The sequence below is a fragment of the Petromyzon marinus genome (genome assembly GCF_048934315.1).
Source record: "Petromyzon marinus isolate PM22_M1 ecotype Great Lakes invasive population chromosome 67 unlocalized genomic scaffold, UKy_Petmar_22M1.pri1.0 chr67_unloc.3, whole genome shotgun sequence".
Classification (NCBI taxonomy): Eukaryota; Metazoa; Chordata; class Hyperoartia; order Petromyzontiformes; family Petromyzontidae; genus Petromyzon; species Petromyzon marinus.
Genome location: NW_027422593.1, coordinates 85580 through 110697, shown reverse-complemented (window position 1 = coordinate 110697; position 25118 = coordinate 85580). Strand labels below are relative to the sequence as shown.

At 58.3% G+C, this 25118-nt stretch overlaps 1 protein-coding gene across 1 annotated transcript in view; it reads right to left on the bottom strand.

Moving 5' to 3' along the window:
- The window catches only part of LOC116956757 (dynein axonemal heavy chain 2), a 464532-nt gene extending 441815 nt beyond the window's left edge, over window positions 1–22717 (bottom strand). The window contains 9 exon segments of the mRNA XM_076057989.1: window positions 4214–4403; window positions 6780–6883; window positions 9738–9926; window positions 10833–10943; window positions 16732–16857; window positions 17682–17783; window positions 19896–20027; window positions 20510–20595; window positions 22438–22717. Coding sequence (XP_075914104.1) covers window positions 4214–4403; window positions 6780–6883; window positions 9738–9926; window positions 10833–10943; window positions 16732–16857; window positions 17682–17783; window positions 19896–20027; window positions 20510–20595; window positions 22438–22717 — 1320 coding nt within the window.
- Between the last annotated feature and the right edge of the window lie 2401 nt (window positions 22718–25118).

The following is a 25118-nucleotide window of genomic DNA, read 5'->3' as shown; positions in this document are numbered from 1 at the left end:
CTCACCCAATCACTCTCTCGCTCGCCCACTGACTCTCTCGCTCACTCACTCGCTTACTCACTCGCTCGCTCACCCACTCACCCACTCACTCGCTCGCCCACTTACTCTCTCGCTCACTCACTCGCTCACCCACTCACCCACTCGCTCGCTCGCTCGCCCACTGACTCTCTCGCTCACTCACTCGTTTACTCACTCGCTCGCTCACCCACTCACTCGCTCGCTCACTCTCTTGCTCGCTCGCTCACCCACTGACTCTCTCGCTCACTCACTCGCTTACTCACTCGCTCGCTCACCCAATCACCCACTCGCTCGCTCGCCCACTTACTCTCTCGCTCACTCACTCGCTCACCCACTCACCAACTCACTCGCTCGCTCACTTTCTTGCTCGCTCGCTCGCCCACTCACGCTCTCACTCACTCACTTGCTGACTCACTCGCTCGCTTACCCACTCACCCACTCACTCTCCCGTTCACTCACTATGACGTACATATTCGCCCGGGATTGCTACCCCGGAACTCGCCCAGGATCACACCCCCCCCACCCCCCCCCCGCACCCCCCCCGCACTCCCCCCCGCACCCCCCCCCCACGCACAACTTTTGTTTTGGGGGGGGGGGGAGCAGCGGAAATTTTGCAGAGCTGCGACGGGCAGCTGACCATGGAAATAACAAGGTGCGCAAGGGAGGGAGCGAGTGATTGAGTGGTTGAAAGAGCGAGCGAGGGACCGAGTGAGAGAGCGAGCGAGGGAGGGAGTGAGTGGAGCGAGTGAGTGACCGAGCGAGGGAGTGAGTGAGCGAGTGAGCTAATGAGTGAGGGAGTGAGCGAGCGAGTGAATGAGTGAGCGAGTGAGTGAGCGAGCGAGGGAGCGAGCGAGGGACCGAGTGAACGAGCGAGTGAGTGATGAGCGAGCGAGTGAGTGATGAGCGAGCGAGTGAGTGATGAGCGAGCGAGTGAGTGATGAGCGAGCGAGTGAGTGATGAGCGAGCGAGTGAGTGATGAGCGAGCGAGTGAGTGATGAGCGAGCGAGGGAGTGATGAGCGAGCGAGGGAGTGAGTGAGCGAGTGAGCTAATGAGTGAGGGAGTGAGCGAGCGAGTGAGGCGAGCGAGTGAGCGAGCGAGTGAGCGAGCGAGTGAGCGAGCGAGTGAGCGAGCGAGCGAGCGAGCGAGCGAGTGAGCGAGCGAGGGAGCGAGCGAGGGACCGAGCGAGGGACCGAGTGAACGAGCGAGTGAGTGATGAGCGAGCGAGTGAGTGGTGAGTGAGCGAACGAGGGAGCAAGTGAGAGAGAGTGAACGAGCGAGTGAGTGATGAGCGAGCGAAGGAGCGAGTGAGCTAATGAGTGAGCAAGCAAGAGAACGAGTGAGCGAGTGAGTGGACGAGCGAGGGAGCGAGTGAGAGAGAGAGAGCGAGCGAGTGATAACTGAGCGAGTGAGCGAGTTGGGACAACAACCACAACAACAACAACCACAATAACCTCAACAACAACAACCACAATAACCTCAACAACAACAACAACCACCACAATCCCGACCCTGGCAACACCGTGGCCTGTCTGCAGGTTAGCGCGTTGACGGGGGGGTAGAATCACCGTCCCCCCCCTCCTCCCCCCACCTCCCCCCTCCTCCCCCTCCTCCCCCCCACCTCCCCCCTCCTCCCCACTCCCCCCCGCCCCCCGCTCGAATAAAACCGCGAGGCGTGAGGGCGGCGATTGACGCCGCTGCCTCGAAGTGGCCACGCGGCGCCGAGTTCCCCAATGTCGCCGTGGTGCCTGGGAGGGTCCCCGCAGTGAGGTTACAGCGCGGGCAGTCTACAACCACGCCTACCCACCCACCCACTTACCCACCCACCCACCCACTTACCCACCCAACTACCCACCCACCCACCCACTTACCCACCCACCCACCCACTTACCCACCCACCCACCCACTTACCCACCCACCCACCCACTTACCCACTCCACCCACCCACTTACCCTCTCCTCCCACCCACTTATTACCCACCCACCCACTTACCCACCCACCCACCCACTTACCCACCCACCACACCCACTTACCCACCCACCCACCCACTTACCCACCCACCCACTTACCCACCACACCCACCCACTTACCCACCCACCCACCCACATTACCCACCCACCCACCCACTTACCCACCCACCCACCCACTTACCCACCCACCCACCCACTTACCCACCCACCCACCCACTTACCCACCCACCCACACACTTAACCACCCACCCACCCACTTACCCACCCACCCACCCACTTACCCACCCCACCCACCCACTTACCCACCCACCCACCCACTTACCCACCCACCACCCACTTACCCACCCACCCACCCACTTACCCACCCACCCACCCACTTAACCACCCACCCACCCACTTACCCACCCACCCACCCACTTACCACCCACCCACCCACCCACCCACCCAACATACCCACCCACCCACTCCACTTAACCCACCCCCCCACCCACTTACCCACCCACCCACCCACTTACCCACCCACTTACCCACCCACCCACCCACCCACTTACCCACCCACCCACCCACTTACCCACCCACCCACCCACTTACCCACCCACCCACCCACTTACCACCACCCACCCACTTACCCACCCACCCACCCACTTACCCACCACCCACCCACTTACCCACCCACCCACCCACTTACCCACCCACCCACCCACTTACCACCCACCCACCCACTTACCCACCCACACCCATCCACTTACCCACCCACCCACTTACCCACCCACCCACTTACCCACCCACCCACTTACCACCCACCACTCCACTTACCCACCCACCCACCCACTTACCCACCCACCCACCCACTTACCCACCCACCCACTTACCCACCCACCACCCACTTACCCACCCACCCACCCACTTACCCACCCACCCACCCCTTCCCACCCACCCACCCACAGTTACCCACCCACCCACCCACTTACCCACCCACCCACTTACCCACCCACCCACCCACTTACCCACCCACCCACCCAACTTACCCCACCCACCCACCCACTTACCCACCCACCCACCCACTACCCACCACCCACCCACTACCCACCCACCCACTTACCCACCCACCCACCCACTTACCCACCACCCACCCACTTACCCACCCACCCACCCACTTACCCACCCACCCACCCACTTAACCCATCCCACCCACCCACTTACCCACCCACCCACCCACCACCACTTACCCCCCACCCACCCACCCACTTACCCACCCACCCACCCACTTACCCACCCACCCCCACTTACCCACCCCCACCCACTTACCCACCCACCCACCCACTTACCCACCCACCCACCCACCTACCCACCTACCCCACCTAACTACCCACCTACCCATCCACCTACCCACCCACCTACCACCACCACCACCTACCCACCTTCCTACCCAACCACCTACCTACTCACCCACACACCCACCTTCCTACCCACTCACCTACCTACCCACCCACCCACTTACCCACCCACCCACTTACCCACCCACCCACCCACTTACCCAACCACCCACCCACCTACCCACCTACCCACCTACCCACCTAACTACCCACCTACCCATCCACCTACCCACCCACCTACCACCACCACCACCTACCCACCTTCCTACCCAACCACCTACCTACTCACCCACACACCCACCTTCCTACCCACTCACCTACCTACCCACCCACCTTCCTACCCACCCACCTACCTACTCACCCACACACCCACCTACCTACTCACCCACACACCCACCTACCTACCAACCTACCCACCCACCTACCCACCCACCCACCTACCCACCCACCTACCCACCCATCTACCCACTCACCTATCAACCCACCTAACCACCCACCTACTTACCCACCTACCCGCCTACATACCACCACCACCTACCCACCTTCCTACCCATCCACCTACCTACTCACCCACACACCCACCTACCCCCCACCTTCCTACCCACCCACCTACCTACTCACCCACACACCTACTCACCCACACACCTACTCACCCACACACCTACTCACCCACACACCTACTCACCCACACACCTACTCACCCACACACCTACTCACTCACCTACCCACCCACCCACCTAGCCACGCCACCCACGCCACACCCCACCATGCCACCCACGCCACCCACGCCACCCACCCCCCACCCACACCCAACCCACACCCCACCCACACCCCACCCACACCCCACCCACCTGTGCCAGGCCCGAGTACATTCGCCCCATGGACTTGTAGTCGAGTCCCTCCGAGCAGTTGACGACGATGACGTAGACGCCCAGGGCCTTGCCCAGGTCCTTGACCGTCTCCGTTTTGCCCGTGCCCGCCGGGCCCTTCGGACAGCCGCCTCGGTGGAGGCGCAGGGCGGTGGTGAGGGTCAAGAAGCACCTGGCAAAGCCGTGGGGGGGGAGGGGGAGGGAGAGGGGGAGGGAGGGGGTGGGAGGGATGGGGGGGGTAGGAGGGTGGACAAGGGGAAGGTCAGCGGTCAGCGAATGGTCACCGCGATGCCGTGTTGACGTATACCGTGACGTCACCTGCACGTGAGTGGTGTAGCTGCACCCTCACCTGCACGTGAGTGACGTAGCTGCACCCTCACCTGCACTTGAGTGACGTAGCTGCACCCTCACCTGCACGTGAGTGACGTAGCTGCACCCTCACCTGCACGTGAGTGGTGTAGCTGTACCCTCACCTGCACGTGAGTGGTGTAGCTGCACCCTCACTTGTAAGTGAGTGGCGTAGCTGCACACTCACCTGTCTGTGAGTGACGTGGCTGCACACTCACCTGTCTGTGAGTTGTGTAGCTGCACACTCACCTGTCTGTGAGTGGTGTAGCTGCACCCTCACCTGCACGTGAGTGACGTAGCTGCACCCTCACCTGCACGTGAGTGGTGTAGCTGCACCCTCACCTGCACGTGAGTGACGTAGCTGCACCCTCACCTGCACGTGAGTGACGTGGCTGCACCCTCACCTGCACGTGAGTGGTGTAGCTGCACCCTCACCTGCACGTGAGTGACGTAGCTGCACCCTCACCTGTATGTGAGTGACGTAGCTGCACCCTCACCTGTCTGTGAGTTGTGTAGCTGCACACTCACCTGTCTGTGAGTGGTGTAGCTGCACCCTCACCTGCACGTGAGTGACGTAGCTGCACCCTCACCTGTACGTGAGTGAGGTGGCTGCACCCTCACCTGCACGTGAGTGACGTAGCTGCACCCTTACCTGTACGTGAGTGACGTGGCTGCACCCTCACCTGCACGTGAGTGACGTAGCTGCACCCTCACCTGCACGTGAGTGGTGTAGCTGCACACTCACCTGCACGTGAGTGGTGTAGCTGCACACTCACCTGTCTGTGAGTGGTGTAGCTGCACCCTCACCTGCACGTGAGTGACGTAGCTGCACCCTCACCTGTACGTGAGTGGTGTAGCTGCACCCTCACCTGTATGTGAGTGGTGTAGCTGCACCCTTACCTGTATGTGAGTGGTGTAGCTGCACCCTCACCTGCACGTGAGTGGTGTGGCTGCACCCTCACCTGCACGTGAGTGACGTAGCCGTGACCTCACCTGTACGTGAGTGGTGTAGCTGCACCCCTCACCTGCACGTGAGTGACGTAGCTGCACCCTCACCTGCACGTGAGTGGTGTAGCTGCACCCTCACCTGCACGTGAGTGACGTAGCTGCACCCTCACCTGTACGTGAGTGACGTAGCTGCACCCTCACCTGTCTGTGAGTAGTGTAGCTGCACACTCACCTGCACGTGAGTGGTGTGGCTGCACCCTCACCTGCACGTGAGTGACGTAACCGTGACCTCACCTGTCTGAGTAAGGTAGCTGCACACTCACCTGTATGTGAGTGGCGTAGCTGCACCCTCACCTGTCTGTGAGTAAGGTAGCTGCACACTCACCTGTATGTGAGTGACGTAGCTGCACCCTCACCTGCACGTGAGTGGCGTAGCTACACCCTCACCTGCACGTGAGTGGTGTAGCTGCACACTCACCTGTATGTGAGTGACGTAGCTGCACCCTCACCTGCACGTGAGTGGCGTAGCTGCACCCTCACCTGCACGTGAGTGGTGTAGCTGCACACTCACCTGTATGTGAGTGACGTAGCTGCACCCTCACCTGCACGTGAGTGGCGTAGCTACACCCTCACCTGCACGTGAGTGGCGTAGCTGCACCCTCACCTGCACGTGAGTGACGTGGCTGCACCCTCACCTGTATGTGAGTGGTGTAGCTCCACCCTCACCTGTAGGTGAGTGACGTGGCTGCACCCTTACCTGTACCTGAGTGACGTAGCTGCACCCTCACCTGCACGTGAGTGGTGTAGCTGCACACTCACCTGTATGTGAGTGGTGTAGCTGCACCCTCACCTGCACGTGAGTGGCGTAGCTACACCCTCACCTGCACGTGAGTGGCGTAGCTGCACCCTCACCTGCACGTGAGTGGTGTAGCTGCACCCTCACCTGCACGTGAGTGGTGTAGCTGCACCCTCACCTGCACGTGAGTGACGTGCTGCACCCTCACCTGTATGTGAGTGGTGTAGCTCCACCCTCACCTGTAGGTGAGTGACGTAGCTGCACCCTCACCTGTACCTGAGTGACGTGGCTGCACCCTCACCTGCACGTGAGTGACGTAGCTGCACCCTCACCTGTATGTGAGTAAGGTAGCTGCACCCTCACCTGTACGTGAGTGGTGTAGCTGCACCCTCACCTGCACGTGAGTTGTGTAGCTGCACCCTCACCTGCACGTGAGTGGTGTAGCTGCACCCTCACCTGTCTGTGAGCGGGGTGATGACGAGGCGCCCCGAGTTGCCCAGGTACTCGTAGCCATAGGTGAACTGCGAGTTCGTCTGTCGCACGACGCAGTCGTCCGCCTCCTGCACACAAAAGACAAAGATCCCCCGTGTAGCCTTAACAGACTGTAGGGGCAAGTGCTGTTAGCGAGCACCTATGAAGGCCGGCACGGCACACGAGGGGGTGGGTGGCCAGCACCACGCCCGACCGCCTTTGTCTCCACAGTGGCGATGTTTACACATCGCACCAGATACTCAATTGAGGCTGAGTCGACCTAGGGGAGGCCCAGGGCCGGTTCAGATAATCGTCACCGGTGTTGGCCGTGAGCGGGAATCGAACCCCGGGTCGCCGGGTTCATAGCGCAGCGTAGAGCTAACCACTACACTACCGCTTCCCACACACATACACACACACACAACACACACACAGACACACACAGACACACACAGACACACACACACAGACACACACAGACACACACACTAAGACACACACACAGACACACACAGACACACACACAGACACACACAGACACACACAAACACACACACACAGACACACACATACACACACAAACACACACACACAAACACATACACAAACACACACACAAACACACACACAAACACATACACACACACACAGACACATACACACACACACACAAACACATACACACACATACACAAACACACACACACACACAGACACACACATACACACACAGACACACACAGACACACAAACACACACACAGACACACAAACACACAGTCACACACACACACACAAACAAACACACATACACACATACACACACACACAAACACACACACACACAAACACACAGTCACATACACAAACATACACACAGACACACACACACACACGCGCGCGTGCAGCAGCAGCAGCAGCAGCGGGAGTGGGGCAAGCACGCACAAAGGTGACCCGCGTAGCCTCAACAGGCTGCTGTGGGCAAGTGCTGTCAGCTGTGCAGGTTTCATAGACTTTGGCGGGCAAGTGATCAGCCAACCCCCTGGCTGACGCTGCTGGTGCACGTGGATGTGGTGGTGGTGGTGTTGATAGGGTTAGTGGTGGCAATGGTGGCGGTGGTAGTGGTGTTGGCGGTGTTGGCGGTAGTGATGGTGGTGGCGGTGTTGGCGGTAGTGATGGCGGTGTTGGCGGTAGTGATGGCGGTGTTGGCGGTAGTGATGGTGGTGGTGGTAGTGATGGTGGTGGTGGTAGTGATGGTGGTGGTGGTAGTGATGGTGGTGGCGGTGTTGGCGGTAGTGATGGCGGTGTTGGCGGTAGTGATGGCGGTGTTGGCGGTAGTGATGGTGGTGGTGGTAGTGATGGTGGTGGTGGTAGTGATGGTGGTGGCGGTGTTGGTGGTAGTGATGGTTTTGGCGGTGTTGGCGGTAGTGATGGTGATGGCGGTGTTGGCGGTAGTGATGGCGGTGTTGGTGGTAGTGATGGTGGTGGTGGCGGTGTTGGCGGTAGTGATGGTGTTGGCGGTGGTGTTGGCGGTAGTGATGGTGATGGCGGTGTTGGTGGTAGTGATGGTAGTGGCGGTGGTGGTAGTGATGGTGTTGGCGGTGTTGGCGGTAGTGATGGTGGTGGCGGTGGTGTTGGCGGTAGTGATGGTGATGGCGGCTCGTATTTTTATCCATCGCCGCCTGCCGTTTGAGCAATTTACTTCCTCGGCGGCGGTAAGGGTGGGGGGATGGTGGTGGTGGTGGGGGGTGGTGGGGGGAGAGGTGGTGGTGGGGGGGTGGTGGTGGTGGGGGGCCTCGAAGAAGAAATAAAACATGAAGGAACACAGAGCGACATTAGGGGCTGATGGGCGTGAAGAGTGCAAATTCAGCACCAGGCCAGGGATAGGCAACAGCCATGGGGATGGGTGGGGGGTGGTGGGGGATGGTGGGGGGTGGTGGGGGGTGGTGGTGGGGGTGGTGGGGATGGTGGGGGGCAGCGACCATCACCACCCCCACCGTCACCGCCACCGTCACCACCACCCTCACCTTCACCACCACCTTCACCACCACCACCACCACCTTCACCACCACCACCACCTTCACCACCACCACCTTCACCACCACCACCACCTTCACCACCACCTTCACCACCACCATCACCACCACCCTCACCTTCACCACCACCGTCACCACCACCCTCACCTCACCACCACCACCACCACCTTCACCACCACCACCTTCACCACCACCACCACCTTCACCACCACCTTCACCACCACCATCACCACCACCCTCACCTTCACCACCACCGTCACCACCACCCTCACCTTCACCACCACCACCACCACCTTCACCACCACCACCTTCACCACCACCACCACCTTCACCACCACCTTCACCACCACCACCCACCACCACCACCCTCACCTTCACCACCACCGTCACCACCACCCTCACCTTCACCACCACCACCACCACCTTCACCACCACCACCCTCACCTTCACCACCACCCTCACCTTCACCACCACCGTCACCTCCACCGTCACCACCACCCTCACCTTCACCACCACCACCACCACCTTCACCACCACCCTCACCACCATCACCACCACCGTCACCACCACCACCACCACCACCTTCACCACCACCACCACCTTCACCGTCACCCTCACCTTCACCACCATCACCACCACCGTCACCACCACCCTCACCTTCACCACCACCATCACCACCACCCTCACCTTCACCACCACCACCACCACCTTCACCACCACCCTCACCACCATCACCACCACCGTCACCACCACCACCACCACCTTCACCACCACCACCACCACCTTCACCGTCACCCTCACCTTCACCACCTTCACCACCACCGTCACCACCACCCTCACCTTCACCACCACCACCACCACCACCTTCACCACCACCGTCACCGTCACCGCCACCGCCCACCCCTCACCTTCTCCCAGTAGGTGCGCAGCTGGCTGAGCCAGTCGAAGGCGGTGGGGTCGGTGCAGCCGGTGCGTGTGAGGCGCTCCACCACGTCGCGGTCGCGCACCCCCAGCGTGGCGAGGGCCACCAGGCGCAGGCGCAGCGGCCTACTCAGGCTGCCGCGGATCGCCTCCGAGTAGCGGTGCAGCAGGGAGACCTGGGGGCGCGGAAGGTCACGCGGAAGGTCACACAGAAGGTCACGTGGAAGGTTGCGTGGCAGGTCACACAGAAGGTCACGTGGAAGTTCGCACGGAAGGTCGCGCGGAAGGTCGCGCGGCAGGTCACGCGGCAGGTCACGTGGAAGGTCACGTGGCAGGTCACGCGGAAGTTCGCACGGAAGGTCGCGCGGCGGGTCTACGTGGAAGGTCACGCGGCGGGTCACGTGGAAGGTTGCGAAGCAGGTCACGTGGAAGGTCACGCGGCGGGTCGCGTGGAAGGTTGCGAAGCAGGTCACGTGGAAGGTCACGCGGCGGGTCGCGTGGCAGGTCATGAGGCAGGTCACGCGGCAGGTCGTGCAGAAGGTCACGTGGAAGGTCACTCAGAAGGTCACGTGGAAGGTCACGTGGCAGGTCATGTGTAAGGTCACGTGGCAGGTCACGCACAAGGTCGCGTGGAAGGTTGCAAAGCAGGTCACGTGGAAGGTCACTCGGCAGGTCACGTGGCAGGTCACGCGGCAGGTCGCGCGGAAGGTCACTCGGCAGGTCACGTGGCAGGTCATGAGGCAGGTCGCGCGGAAGGTCACTCGGCAGGTCACGTGGCAGGTCGCGCGGAAGGTCACGCGGCAGGTCGTGCGGAAGGTCACGTGGAAGGTCACTCGGAAGGTCGCGCGGCAGGTCACGTGGAAGGTCACGCAGAAAGGTCAAGCGGGAGGTCACTCGGCAGGTCACGTGGAAGGTCACGCGGCAGGTCACTCAAGGGGTCACACGGCCGGTCAGGCAGCCAGTCACGTAAGCCGGTTAGGTCGCTAATTGAGGGTTGGTGAGGTGGTGGTGGTGGGGGGGGGTGGGTGGTGGTGGTGGGGGGGGTTGGTGTGGTGGTGGGGGGGGGCCCGGGCCCCCCTCACCTGCTTCTTCTTCAGAGTCTTCAGTGCCGCTGAGTCGGCACGCTCCTTGGCGGTGCTCAACGCCTTGTGCACGTCGCTCGTCCACTGTGCCTGGCTCGCTGTGAGGAGCAGCTGTGGACGGCAACCAGAGACCCACATCACACAGAGACTCATAGACTCACACAGAGACTCATAGACTCACACAGAGACCCACAGACTCACACAGAGACTCATAGAGTCACACAGAGACCCATAGACTCACACAGAGACTCATAGAGTCACACAGAGACCCACAGACTCACACAGAGACCCACAGAGACCCACAGACTCACACAGAGACTCATAGAGTCACACAGAGACCCATAGACTCACACAGAGACTCATAGAGTCACACAGAGACTCATAGAGTCACACAGAGACTCATAGAGTCACACAGAGACCCACAGACTCACACAGAGACCCATAGACTCACACAGAGACTCATAGAGTCACACAGAGACCCATAGAGTCACACAGAGACTCATAGAGTCACACAGAGACCCATAGACTCACACAGAGACTCATAGAGTCACACAGAGACCCACAGACTCACACAGAGACCCATAGACTCACACAGAGACTCATAGAGTCACACAGAGACTCATAGAGTCACACAGAGACTCATAGAGTCACACAGAGACTCATAGAGTCACACAGAGACCCACAGAGACCCACAGACTCACACAGAGACTCACAGACTCACACAGAGACTCATAGAGTCACACAGAGACCCACAGACTCACACAGAGACCCATAGACTCACACAGAGACCCACAGACTCACACAGAGACCCACAGACTCACACAGAGACCCACAGACTCACACAGAGACTCATAGACTCACACAGAGACCCACAGACTCACACAGAGACTCATAGAGTCACACAGAGACCCACAGACTCACACAGAGACCCATAGAGTCACACAGAGACCCATAGACTCACACAGAGACTCATAGAGTCACACAGAGACCCATAGACTCACACAGAGACTCATAGAGTCACACAGAGACCCATAGAGTCACACAGAGACCCATAGAGTCACACAGAGACCCATAGACTCACACAGAGACTCATAGACTCACACAGAGACTCATAGAGTCACACAGAGACTCATAGAGTCACACAGAGACCCATAGACTCACACAGAGACCCACAGACTCACACAGAGACCCACAGAGTCACACAGAGACTCATAGAGTCACACAGAGACCCACAGACTCACACAGAGACTCATAGAGTCACACAGAGACTCATAGAGTCACACAGAGACCCACAGACTCACACAGAGACTCATAGAGTCACACAGAGACCCACAGACTCACACAGAGACTCACAGACTCGCACAGAGACCCACAGACTCACACAGAGACTCATAGACTCACACAGAGACTCATAGAGTCACACAGAGACTCATAGAGTCACACAGAGACCCACAGACTCACACAGAGACTCATAGAGTCACACAGAGACTCATAGAGTCACACAGAGACTCATAGAGTCACACAGAGACCCATAGACTCACACAGAGACCCATAGAGTCACACAGAGACCCACAGACTCACACAGAGACTCACAGACTCACACAGAGACCCATAGACTCACACAGAGACTCATAGAGTCACACAGAGACCCATAGACTCACACAGAGACCCACAGACTCACACAGAGACTCATAGAGTCACACAGAGACCCACAGACTCACACAGAGACTCATAGAGTCACACAGAGACCCACAGACTCACACAGAGACCCACAGACTCACACAGAGACTCATAGAGTCACACTGAGACTCATAGAGTCACACAGAGACCCATAGACTCACACAGAGACCCACAGACTCACACAGAGACTCATAGAGTCACACAGAGACCCACAGACTCACACAGAGACTCATAGAGTCACACAGAGACCCACAGACTCACACAGAGACTCAGAGTCACACAGAGACCCACAGACTCACACAGAGACTCATAGAGTCACACAGAGACCCATAGAGTCACACAGAGACCCACAGACTCACACAGAGACTCATAGAGTCACACAGAGACCCACAGACTCACACAGAGACTCACAGACTCGCACAGAGACCCACAGACTCACACAGAGACTCATAGACTCACACAGAGACTCATAGAGTCACACAGAGACTCATAGAGTCACACAGAGACCCACAGACTCACACAGAGACTCATAGAGTCACACAGAGACTCATAGAGTCACACAGAGACTCATAGAGTCACACAGAGACCCACAGACTCACACAGAGACTCACAGACTCACACAGAGACCCATAGACTCACACAGAGACTCATAGAGTCACACAGAGACCCATAGACTCACACAGAGACCCACAGACTCACACAGAGACTCATAGAGTCACACAGAGACCCACAGACTCACACAGAGACTCATAGAGTCACACAGAGACCCACAGACTCACACAGAGACCCACAGACTCACACAGAGACTCATAGAGTCACACAGAGACTCATAGAGTCACACAGAGACCCATAGACTCACACAGAGACCCACAGACTCACACAGAGACTCATAGACTCACACAGAGACTCATAGAGTCACACAGAGACCCATAGACTCACACAGAGACCCACAGACTCACACAGAGACCCATAGAGTCACACAGAGACTCATAGAGTCACACAGAGACCCACAGACTCACACAGAGACCCACAGACTCACACAGAGACTCATAGACTCACACAGAGACTCATAGAGTCACACAGAGACCCACAGACTCACACAGAGACCCACAGACTCGCACAGAGACTCATAGAGTCACACAGAGACTCATAGAGTCACACAGAGACCCATAGACTCACACAGAGACCCACAGACTCACACAGAGACTCATAGACTCACACAGAGACTCATAGAGTCACACAGAGACCCATAGACTCACACAGAGACCCACAGACTCACACAGAGACTCATAGAGTCACACAGAGACTCATAGAGTCACACAGAGACCCATAGACTCACACAGAGACCCACAGACTCACACAGAGACTCATAGAGTCACACAGAGACTCATAGAGTCACACAGAGACCCATAGACTCACACAGAGACTCATAGAGTCACACAGAGACCCACAGACTCACACAGAGACTCATAGAGTCACACAGAGACCCACAGACTCACACAGAGACCCACAGACTTACACAGAGACCCACAGACTCACACAGAGACCCACAGACTCACACAGAGACTCATAGAGTCACACAGAGACCCACAGACTCACACAGAGACTCACAGACTCACACAGAGACCCACAGACTCACACAAAGACCCACAGACTCACACACAGAGACCCACAGACTCACACAGAGACCCACAGACTCACACAGAGACCCACAGACTCACACAGAGACCCACAGACCCACCACACAGACACCCACAGACTCACACAGAGACCCACAGACTCACACAGAGACCCGCAGACTCACACAGAGACCCACAGACTCACACAGAGACTCATAGAGTCACACAGAGACCCATAGACTCACGTAGAGACCCACAGACTCACACAGAGACTCACAGACTCACACAGAGACTCACAGACTCACACAGAGACCCATAGACTCACACAGAGACCCACAGACTCACACAGAGACCCACAGACTCACACAGAGACCCACAGACTCACACAGAGACCCATAGATTCACACAGAGACTCATAGACTCACACAGACACCCATAGACTCACACAGAGACCCATAGACTCACACAGAGACCCACAGACTCACGCAGAGATCCATAGACTTACACAGAGACCCGCAGACTCACACAGAGACGCTCAGACTCACACAGAGACCCACAGACTCACACAGAGACCCATAGACTCACACAGAGATCCATAGACTCACACAGAGACCCACAGACTCACACAGAGACCCACAGACTCACACAGAGACCCACAGACTCACACAGAGACCCACAGACTCACACAGAGACCCACAGACTCACACAGAGACCCACAGACTCACACAGAGACCCACAGACTCACACAGAGACCCACAGACTCACAAAGAGACCCGCAGACTCACACAGAGACCCACAGACTCACAAAGAGACCCGCAGACTCACACAGAGACCCACAGACTCACAAAGAGACCCACAGACTCACACAGAGACACACAGACTCACACAGAGACCCGCAGACTCACACAGAGACCCACAGACTCACAGAGACCCACAGACTCACGCAAAGACCCACAGACTCACACAGAGACCCACAGACTCACACAGAGATCCATAGATACACACAGAGACCCGCAGACTCACACAGAGACCCGCAGACTCACACAGAGACCCACAGACTCACACAGAGACCCACAAACTCACACAGACCCACGGACTCACACAGAGACCCACGGACTCACACAGAGACTCATAGACTCACACAGAGACCCATAGAGTCACACAGAGACCCACGGACTCACACAGAGACCCACGGACTCACACAGAGACCCACGGACTCACACAGCGACCCATAGACTCACACAGAGACTCATAGACTCACACAGAGACCCATAGACTCACATAGAGACCCGCAGACTCACACAGAGACTCATAGACTCACACAGAGACCCATAGACTCACACAGAGACTCATAGACTCACACAGAGACCCATAGACTCACACAGAGACTCATAGACTCACACAGAGACCCGCAGACTCACACAGAGACCCGCAGACTCACACAGAGACCCACAGACTCACACAGAGACCCACAGACTCACACAGAGACCCACAGACTCACACAGAGACCCGCAGACTCACACAGAGACCCACAGACTCACACAGAGACCCACAGACTCACACAGAGACCGACAGACTCACGTAGAGACCCACAGACTCACACAAAGACCCACAGACTCACACAAAGACACACAGACTCACACAGAGACCCACAGACTCACACAGAGACCCATAGACTCACACAGAGACACGCAGACTCACACAGAGACCCACAAACTCACGCAGAGACCTATAGATTCACACAGAGAACCATAGACTCACGCAGAGACCCACAGACTCACACAGAGACCCGCAGACTCACACAGAGACCGACAGACTCACACAGGGACTCACAGACACACACAGAAACCCGCAGACTCACACAGAGACCCACAGACTCACACAGAGACCCGCAGACTCACACAGAGACCCACAGACTCACACAGACCCACGGACTCACACAGAGACCCACGGACTCACACAGAGTTTCATAGACTCACACAGAGACCCATAGAGTCACACAGAGACCCACGGACTCACACAGAGACCCACAGACTCACACAGCGACCCATAGACTCACACAGAGACTCATAGACTCACGCAGAGACCCGCAGACTCACACAGAGACTCATAGACTCACACAGAGACCCATAGACTCACACAGAGACCCATAGACTCACACAGAGACCCACAGACTCACACAGAGACCCATAGACTCACACAGAGACCCACGGACTCACACAGAGACACACAGACTCACACAGAGACCCACAGACTCACACAGAGACCCGCAGACTCACACAGAGACCCACAGACTCACACAGAGACCCACAGACTCCACCGCCGCCGCCACCACCAAAACCACCACCGCCACCACCACAACCACTATCACCACCATCACCACCACCACCATCACCACCACTGCCACCACTGCCACCACCACCAACACCACCACCATCACCACCATTACCACCACCACCGCCGCCACCACCATCATCACCACCACCATCATCATCACCACCACCACCATCACCACCACCATCACCACCACCATCACCACCACCATCACCACCACCACCACCACCTCCCACACCGCCCGCCAGCGCCGCCAGCCCGGCTACCTGTCCCGGCCACTCCCGGATCCACTTGTCGCGTTTGCCGCCGGTCTTCCTGAGCGTCAGCAGGCATTCGCGCAGTAGCTCCCTGAGTGTGTGGCGCATGGCCCGTTCAGCGTCGCACAGCCAGGCCTGGCGAGGGGGCGCGGCACACAGACACACGCAGACACGCACACACAGACACGCACACACAGAGACACACAGACACGCACACACAGAGACACAGACACGCAGACACACAGACACGCAGACACGCACACACACGCAGACACCCAGACACACACACGCAGACACACGCAGACACACAGACACGCAGACACACAGACACGCAGACACAGAGACACAGACACGCACACACACACAGACACAGAGACACACACACACGCACACACACAGACACACGCAGACACACAGACACATAGACACAGAGACACACAAACACGCACAGACACACGCAGACACACACAGACACATAGACACAGAGACACGCAGACACACAGACACGCAGATACAGAGACACAGACACGCAGACACACAGCCACAGAGACACACAGACACGCAGACACACAGACACGCAGACACGCAGACACAGAGACACGCAGACACGCAGACACAGAGACACACAGACACAGACACACGCAGACACACACCCAGGTGAGTGACGCAGGGGGTAAGCGACACGTGGGGGTGAGCGACACGTGTTGGTGAGCGACGCGGGGGGGTGAGCGACGCGTGGGGGTGAGCGACACGTGGGGGTGAGCGACGCGTGGGGGTGAGCGACGCGCGGGGGTGAGCGACGCGTGGGGGTGAGCGACACGTGTTGGTGAGCGACGCGTGGGGGTGAGCGACGCGTGGGGGTGAGCGACACGTGGGGGGGTGAGCGACACGTGGGGGTGAGCGACACGTGTTGGTGAGCGACACGTGGGGGTGAGCGACGCGTGGGGGTGAGCGGTAACCTCGACGGGTCCCTCCAGAAGCACGGCAGCGGAGAAGCTGACGACTTCTCCGTCAGACGAGGCCATGGCCGTGGCCTCCATCCTCCGCGAGGGCCCCGACACCTGGTGAGTGAGCAGGTGGGTGGGTGAGCAGGTGGGTGGGTGAGCAGGTGGGTGGGTGAGCAGGTGGGTGGGTGAGCAGGTAGGTGGGTGAGCAGGTGGGAGAGTGAGCAGGTGGGTGGGTGAGCAGGAGGGTGGGTGAGCAGGTAGGTGGGTGAGCAGGTGGGTGGGTGAGCAGGTGGGTGAGCAGGTGGGTGGATGAGCAGGTGGGTGGGTGAGCAGGTGGGTGAGCAGGTGGGTGGGTGAGCAGGTGGGAGAGTGAGCAGGTGGGTGGGTGAGCAGGTGGGTGAGCAGGTGGGAGAGTGGGTGAGCAGGTGGGTGGGTGAGCAGGTGGGTGAGCAGGTGGGTGAGCAGGTGGGTGGGTGAGCCGGTGGGAGAGTGGGTGAGCAGATGGGTGAGTGAGAAGGTGGGAGAGTGGGTGAGCAGGTGAGAGAGTGGGTGAGCAGGTGGGTGAGTGAGCAGGTGGGTGAGTAGGTGGGTGAGTGGGTGAGCAGGTGGGTGAGTGAGCAGGTGGGAGAGTGGGTGAGCAGGTGAGAGAGTGGGTGAGTGAGCAGGTGGGTGAGTGAGCAGGTGGGAGAGTGGGTGAGCAGGTGGGTGAGTGAGCAGGTGGGAGAGTGGGTGAGCAGGTGGGAGAGTGAGCAGGTGGGTGGGTGAGCAGGTGGGAGTGTGAGCAGGTGGGTGGGTGAGCAGGTGGGAGAGTGAGCAGGTGGGAGAGTGAGCACGTGGGAGAGTGAGCACGTGGGTGAGCAGGTTCGGAGAGTGGGTGAGCAGGTGGGTGAGTGAGCAGGTGGGTGAGTGAGCAGGTGGGAGAGTGGGTGAGCAGGTGGGTGAGTGAGCAGGTGGGAGAGTGAGCAGGTGGGTGAGTGAGCAGGTGGGTGAGTGAGCAGGTGGGAGAGTGGGTGAGCAGGTGGGTGAGTGAGCAGGTGGGAGAGTGAGCAGGTGGGTGAGTGAGCAGGTGGTTGAGTGAGCACGTGGGAGAGTGGGTGAGCAGGTGGGTGAGTGAGCAGGTGGGAGAGTGGGTGAGCCAGTGGGTAAGTGAGCAGGTGGGTGGGTGAGCGGGTGGGAGAGTGAGCGAGTGGGTAAGTGAGCAGGTGGGTGGGTGAGCGGGTGGGAGAGTGAGCGAGTGGGTGAGTGAGCGAGTGGGTGAGTGAGCGAGTGGGTGAGTGAGCAAGTGGGAGAGTGGGTGAGTGAGCGGGTGGGAGAGTGGGTGAGTGAGCAGGTGGGAGAGTGAGTGAGCGAGTGGGTGAGTGAGCGAGTGGGTGAGTGAGCAGTGGGTTAGTGAGCAGGTGGGCCGTTGTTTGTGTAGGTGAGCGAGTGGGTGAGTGAGTGAGCGGGTGAGTGAGCGGGTGGTTGAGGGAGCAGGTGGGCCGGTGTTTGAGTGAGTGAGCGAGTGGGAGGGTGGGTGAGCGGGTGGGTGAGCTAGCGGGTGAATGAGTGAGCGGGTGGGTGAGTGAGCGGGTGGGCCAGTGTTTGAGCGAGTGAGCGAGTGGGAGAGTGGGTGAGCGAGTGGGTGAGCGAGTGGGTGAGTGAGCGAGTTGGAGAGTGGGTGGGCTAGTGGGTGAGTGAGCGAGTGGGTGAGTGAGCGAGTGGGTGAGTGAGCAGGTGGGCCGGTGTTTGAGTGAGTGAGCGAGTGCGTGAGTGAGCGAGTGGGTGAGTGAGCGAGTGGGCCGGTGTTTGAGTGAGTGAGCGAGTGGGTGAGTGAGCGCGTGGGTGAGTGAGCGCGTGGGTGAGTGAGCGAGTGGGCCGGTGTTTGAGTGAGTGAGCGAGTGGGTGAGTGAGCGAGTGGGTGAGTGAGCGAGTGGGCCGGTGTTTGAGTGAGTGAGCGAATGGGTGAGTGAGCGAGTGGGTGAGTGAGCGAGTGGGTGAGTGAGCAGGTGGGCCGGTGTTTGAGTGAGTGAGCGAGTGGGTGAGTGAGCGAGTGGGTGAGTGAGCGAGTGGGTGAGTGAGCAGGTGGCCCGGTGTTTGAATGAGTGAGCGAGTGGGTGAGTGAGCGAGTGGGTGAGTGAGCGAGTGGGTGAGTGAGCAGGTGGGCCGGTGTTTGAGTGAGTGAGCAAGTGGGTGAGTGAGCGAGCGGGCCGGTGTTTGAGTGAGTTGAGCGAGTGTCGACCCTCCGACCTTCTGGATGGTGAGTGACTTGATGTTGTCGAAGCACTTCTTGAGGTGCGGCTGCACAGCCGCGGGGTTGCGTGCCTGGCCCAGGATCTCGAGGAGCTCGTCGTTGGACAGGAAGTAGAAGCGAGGGAACACCTGTGGGTGCCGTGGGGGGGGAGGGGGGCGGTGCGGAAATCGTACATCGAGAGCGCTTCGTTTGTACCGCAAGGAGAGGAATCCGATGAGCTGTGAAGCTCTTTTTACGTTCATCGGCACACGTCCAGGAAGGAGGGCACGGAGTGAGAACTTTCAGAATGAGAATATCTTACCTGGTGAAATAAATAAAAAAAATAAGTTGCTTCGATTTTGAGTTTATTTATACTGCAGGAGAACAGATTGCCAGGGCCGGGATCGGACCCACGACCTCCTGCGTACCAAGCGAGGTAGTCAACATCTCCTAGCCACCGTGATGACGACGATGATGAGAGAGAGACGCAGACTCCAAATATACAGCAGCAGCAGCAGGCGTCGTCAGGTTCTGGATCGAACCCACGACCTCCTGCGTACCGGGCGAGGTAGTCAACATCTCCAAGCCACCCTGGTGATGATGATGATGAGAGAAAGACACGCAGACTCACCTGTCTCTTGGTCTCCAGGTACATGTCCAGCGACTTCTGGATGTCTTCCAAGGAGGCAATCATCTCTCCCAGCCTCTCCAGCAGCCCTGCGAAGACACACAGAGACAAAGGTCCCCCGTGTAGCTTCTACAGACTGCTGGGGCAAGTGCTGTTAGTAGCGAGTAGCAGCAGCACCTATGAAGGTAGACACAGACAAAGGTCCCCCGCGTAGCCTCTACAGACTGCTGGGGCAAGTGCTGTTAGTAGCGAGTAGTAGCAGCGCCTATGAAGGTAGACACAGACAAAGGTACCCCGTGTAGCCTCTACAGACTGCTGGGGCAAGTGCTGTTAGTAGCGAGTAGCAGCAGCACCTATGAAGGTAGACACAGACAAAGGTCCCCCGTGTAGCCTCTACAGACTGCTGGGGCAAGTGCTGTTAGTAGCGAGTAGTAGCAGCGCCTATGAAGGTAGACACAGACAAAGGTCCCCCGTGTAGCCTCTACAGACTGCTGGGGCAAGTGCTGTTAGTAGCGAGTAGCAGCAGCAGCTATGAAGGTAGACACAGACAAAGGTCCCCCGTGTAGCCTCTACAGACTGCTGGGGCAAGTTCTGTTAGTAGCGAGTAGTAGCAGCGCCTATGAAGGCAGACACAGACAAAGGTCCCCCGTGTAGCCTCTACAGACTGCTGGGGCAAGTGCTGTTAGTAGCGAGTAGCAGCAGCAGCTATGAAGGTAGACACAGACAAAGGTCCCCCGTGTAGCCTCTACAGACTGCTGGGGCAAGTGCTGTTAGCAGGGAGTAGCGAGCAAAGGCCCCCCTTTGACCCCCCCCCCCCCCACACTGAGGCATTTACTTATTTTTCAGAAGCGAACCTTGCACATCGCAATTGCTAGTGGCCCATCACCATCACCGTGGTGGGGGGTGATGGTGGGGGAATAGGGATGTGGGGGGAGGGGGCGGTGGTGGTGGTGGCGGTGGTGGTGGTGGTGGCGGTGGTGGTGGTGGCGGCGGCGGTGGTGGGTGGTGTTGGTGGTAGTGGTGGGTGGTAGTGGTGGTGTTGGTGGTGTTGGTGGTAGTGGTGGGTGGTAGTGGTGGTGTTGGTGGTGTTGGTGGTAGTGGCGGTGGTGAGTGGTGGTGGTGGTGGTGGTGGGTGGTGGTGGGTGGTGGTGGGGTGGTGGTGGGTGGTGGTGGTGGGTGGTGGTGGTGTTGGTGGTAGTGGTGGGTGGTGGTGGTGGGTAGTAGTGGTGGTGTTGGTGGTAGTGGTGGGTGGTGTTGGTGGGTGGCGGTGGCGGTGATAGTGGTGTTGGTGGTGTTGGTGGGTGGTGGTGATAGTGGTGGTGGTGGTGTTGGTGGTAGTGGTGGTGGTGTTGGTGGGTGGCGGTGGCGGTGATAGTGGTGGTGGGGGTGTTGGTGGTGGTGGTGTTGGTGGTAGTGGTGGTGTTGGTGGTAGTGTTGGTGGTAGTGGTGGGTGGTGGTGGTGGGTAGTGGTGGTGGTGGTGGTAGTGGTGGGTGGTGTTGTGTTGGTGGTAGCAGTGGTGGTAGTGGTGGTGGTGATGGTAGTGGTGGGTGGTGTTGGTGTTGGTGGTGTTGGTGGTAGTGGTGGGTGGTAGTGGTGGGTGTGTGGTGGGTGGTGGTGGTGGGTGGCGGCGGTGGTGGTGTTGGTGGTAGTGGTGGGTGTGTTGGTGTGTGGTGTTGGTGGTAGTGGTGGGTAGCAGTGTGGTGTTGGTGTAGTGGTGGTGGTAGTGGTGGGTGGTAGTGGTGTAGGTGGGGTGGTGGTTGGGTTGGTGGTGGTGGTGGTGGTGGTGTTGGTGGTGGTGGTGGTGGTGGGGTGGTGGTGGGTGGTGGTGGTGGTGGGGTGGTGGTGTTGGGTGGGGTGGTGGTAGAGGTGTGGTGTTGGTGTCGGTGGCGGTAGTGTCGGTGCTGCCGGTGCTACAGACGAGGCGACCGACCTGGCCGCTGAGCTCCCCGCAGGGCGTTGGAGTCCGCCGCCAGCGTCCCCATCACCTCCCTCCACTCGCCGTCGATGGCGTCGAAGCGGCTCGACTCGAGGGGCAGCTGCTTGCGGATGTCCTCGCCGAGGAAGATGTTCTGTGTGGCACGGCGTGACGACGACACGCACGTGACGACACGCCCGTGACGACACGCCAGTGACGACACGCTCGTGACGACACGCAGAATGACACGGACGACGACACGCTCGTGACGACACGCCCGTGACGATACGGTCATGACGACACGCACGTGACGACACGCTCGTGACGACACGCGGATGATGACACGCACAATGACACGGACGACGACACGCCCGTGACGACACGCTTGTGACGACACGCACAATGACACGGACGACGACACGCCCGTGACGACACGCCCGTGACGACACGCTCGTGACGACACGCTCGTGACGACACGCTCGTGACGACACGCTCGTGACGACACGCACAATGACACGGACGACGACACGCCCGTGACGACACGCCCGTGACGACACGCTCGTGACGACACGCTCGTGACGACACGCACAATGACACGGACAACGACACGCTCGTGACGACACGCCCGTGACGACACGCTCGTGACGACACGCTCATGACGACACGGAGGACGTCACGCGGATACACGGAGGACGTCACGCGGATGATATTGATCGCGAAAGCCCACGTGATACCCACACGATCGAATACCCCCCGCCCCCCCCCCCCCCCGTATCACGGATGCACTACTTGATCCTAACCGGACGGAACAAGAGCCACGCTCGACTCGCCCACCCAACCCACTGCCTCCACTCTCCTTTGATTAAATTGAAAATGAAAATAAATTGACGGGCGATTTTTGGCGGAAATTACTTTGGGCGCTTAGACCTCAGCCCCTTGTGCTGCCAAAACAGAATGCGGCGGTGGGGTGAGGAGCTCATCCGGTAGTGGCCGGGGGGATGTTGGCCACCTCGCCCAGGTACGCAGGAGGTCGTGGGCTTCGATCCCGACCCCTGACCTTGGCTGCGTGTCTCTCTCTCTCTCATCATAGTCATCATCATCATCATCACGGCGGCTAGGGAGATGTTGACTACCTCGCCTGGTACACAGGAGGTCGTGGGTTCGATCCCAACCCTGACGACGCCTGCTGCTGTATATTTGGAGTCTGTGTGTCTCTCTCTCTCTCATCATCATCATCATCACGGTGGCTAGGAGATGTTGACTACCTCGCCTGGTATGCAGGAGGTCGTGGGTTCGATCCCAACCCTGACGACGCCTGCTGCTGTATATTTGGAGTCTGTGTCTCTCTCTCTCATCATCATCATCACGGTGGCTAGGAGATGTTGACTACCTCGCCTGGTGCACAGGAGGTCGTGGGTTCGATCCCAACCCTGACGACGCCTGCTGCTGCTGTATATTTGGAGTTTGCGTGTCTCTCTCTCATCATCACGGTGGCTAGGAGATGTTGACTACCTCGTCCGATGCACAGGAGGTCGTGGGTGTCAATCTCGACCCTGACAACGCCTGCTGCTGCTGCTGTATATTTGGAGTTTGCGTGTCTCTCTCTGATCCGTGGTCCGCGTAGATTTTTCTCCGGGCCTCCGGATGTTTTCCCTTCCACATTTATAATCGACGTCACCCACGCGTTCAGCAGAAATTTGGCTATCTGCTATGAATATCCACGTGGTGATGATGATGATGATGTTGAGTCGTCACGTGGTTGAGCTGTGATCATCGGTGATGGCCAGAGTCGCTTCTGAAACACTAGCTACCCAGCAGCTCAGCGGGGCCTCACGTTTAGTCTATGGGTCTCTATTTTATCTCTGTGGATCTCTACGGGTCTCTATGAGTCTCTGTGTATTGTTGCCGTGGGTCTCGGTTAATCTCCACGCATTTCTCTGGGTCTCTATGGGTCTCTATGGGTCTCTGTGTACTTTTTGCCCTCTCCTCCTCCGCCTCCTCCGTCCCTCTCCTCCCTCCCCCTCCTCCCTCCAGGCTAGAAACTAAATAATAATTGTTCGTACCTAATCGTGATTAAGTGTTCGCAAAGCTATGAACAATTTCTTTGTTGTTGTTACGTGTGTAATTGTTATTCATTCATCATTATTCTGCCGCCGCTGTTGCTGCTGCTGATGATGCTGCTGATGCTGCTGCTGATGATGATGCTGCTGATGATGCTGCTGCTGATGCTGCTGCTGATGATACTGATGATGCTGCTGCTGATGATGCTGCTGATGCTGCTGCTGATGATGCTGCTGCTGATGCTGCTGCTGATGCTGCTGATGATGCTGATGCTGCTGATGATGCTGCTGATGATTAAGCTGATGCTGCTGATAATGATGCTGATGATGCTGATGATGATGCTGATAATGCTGCTTATGCTGCTGATGATGCTGCTGATTGTCTTGATGCTGCTGATGCTGCTGATGATTAAGCTGATGATGCTGCTGATGATTAAGCTGATGATGTTGCTGATGATGAAGCTGATGATGCTGCTGCTGATGCTGCTGATGATGAAGCTGATGCTGCTGCTGATGATGATGCTGATGATGCTGCTGATGATTAAGCTGATGATGTTGCTGATGATGAAGCTGATGATGCTGCTGCTGATGCTGCTGATGATGAAGCTGATGCTGCTGCTGATGATGCTGATGATG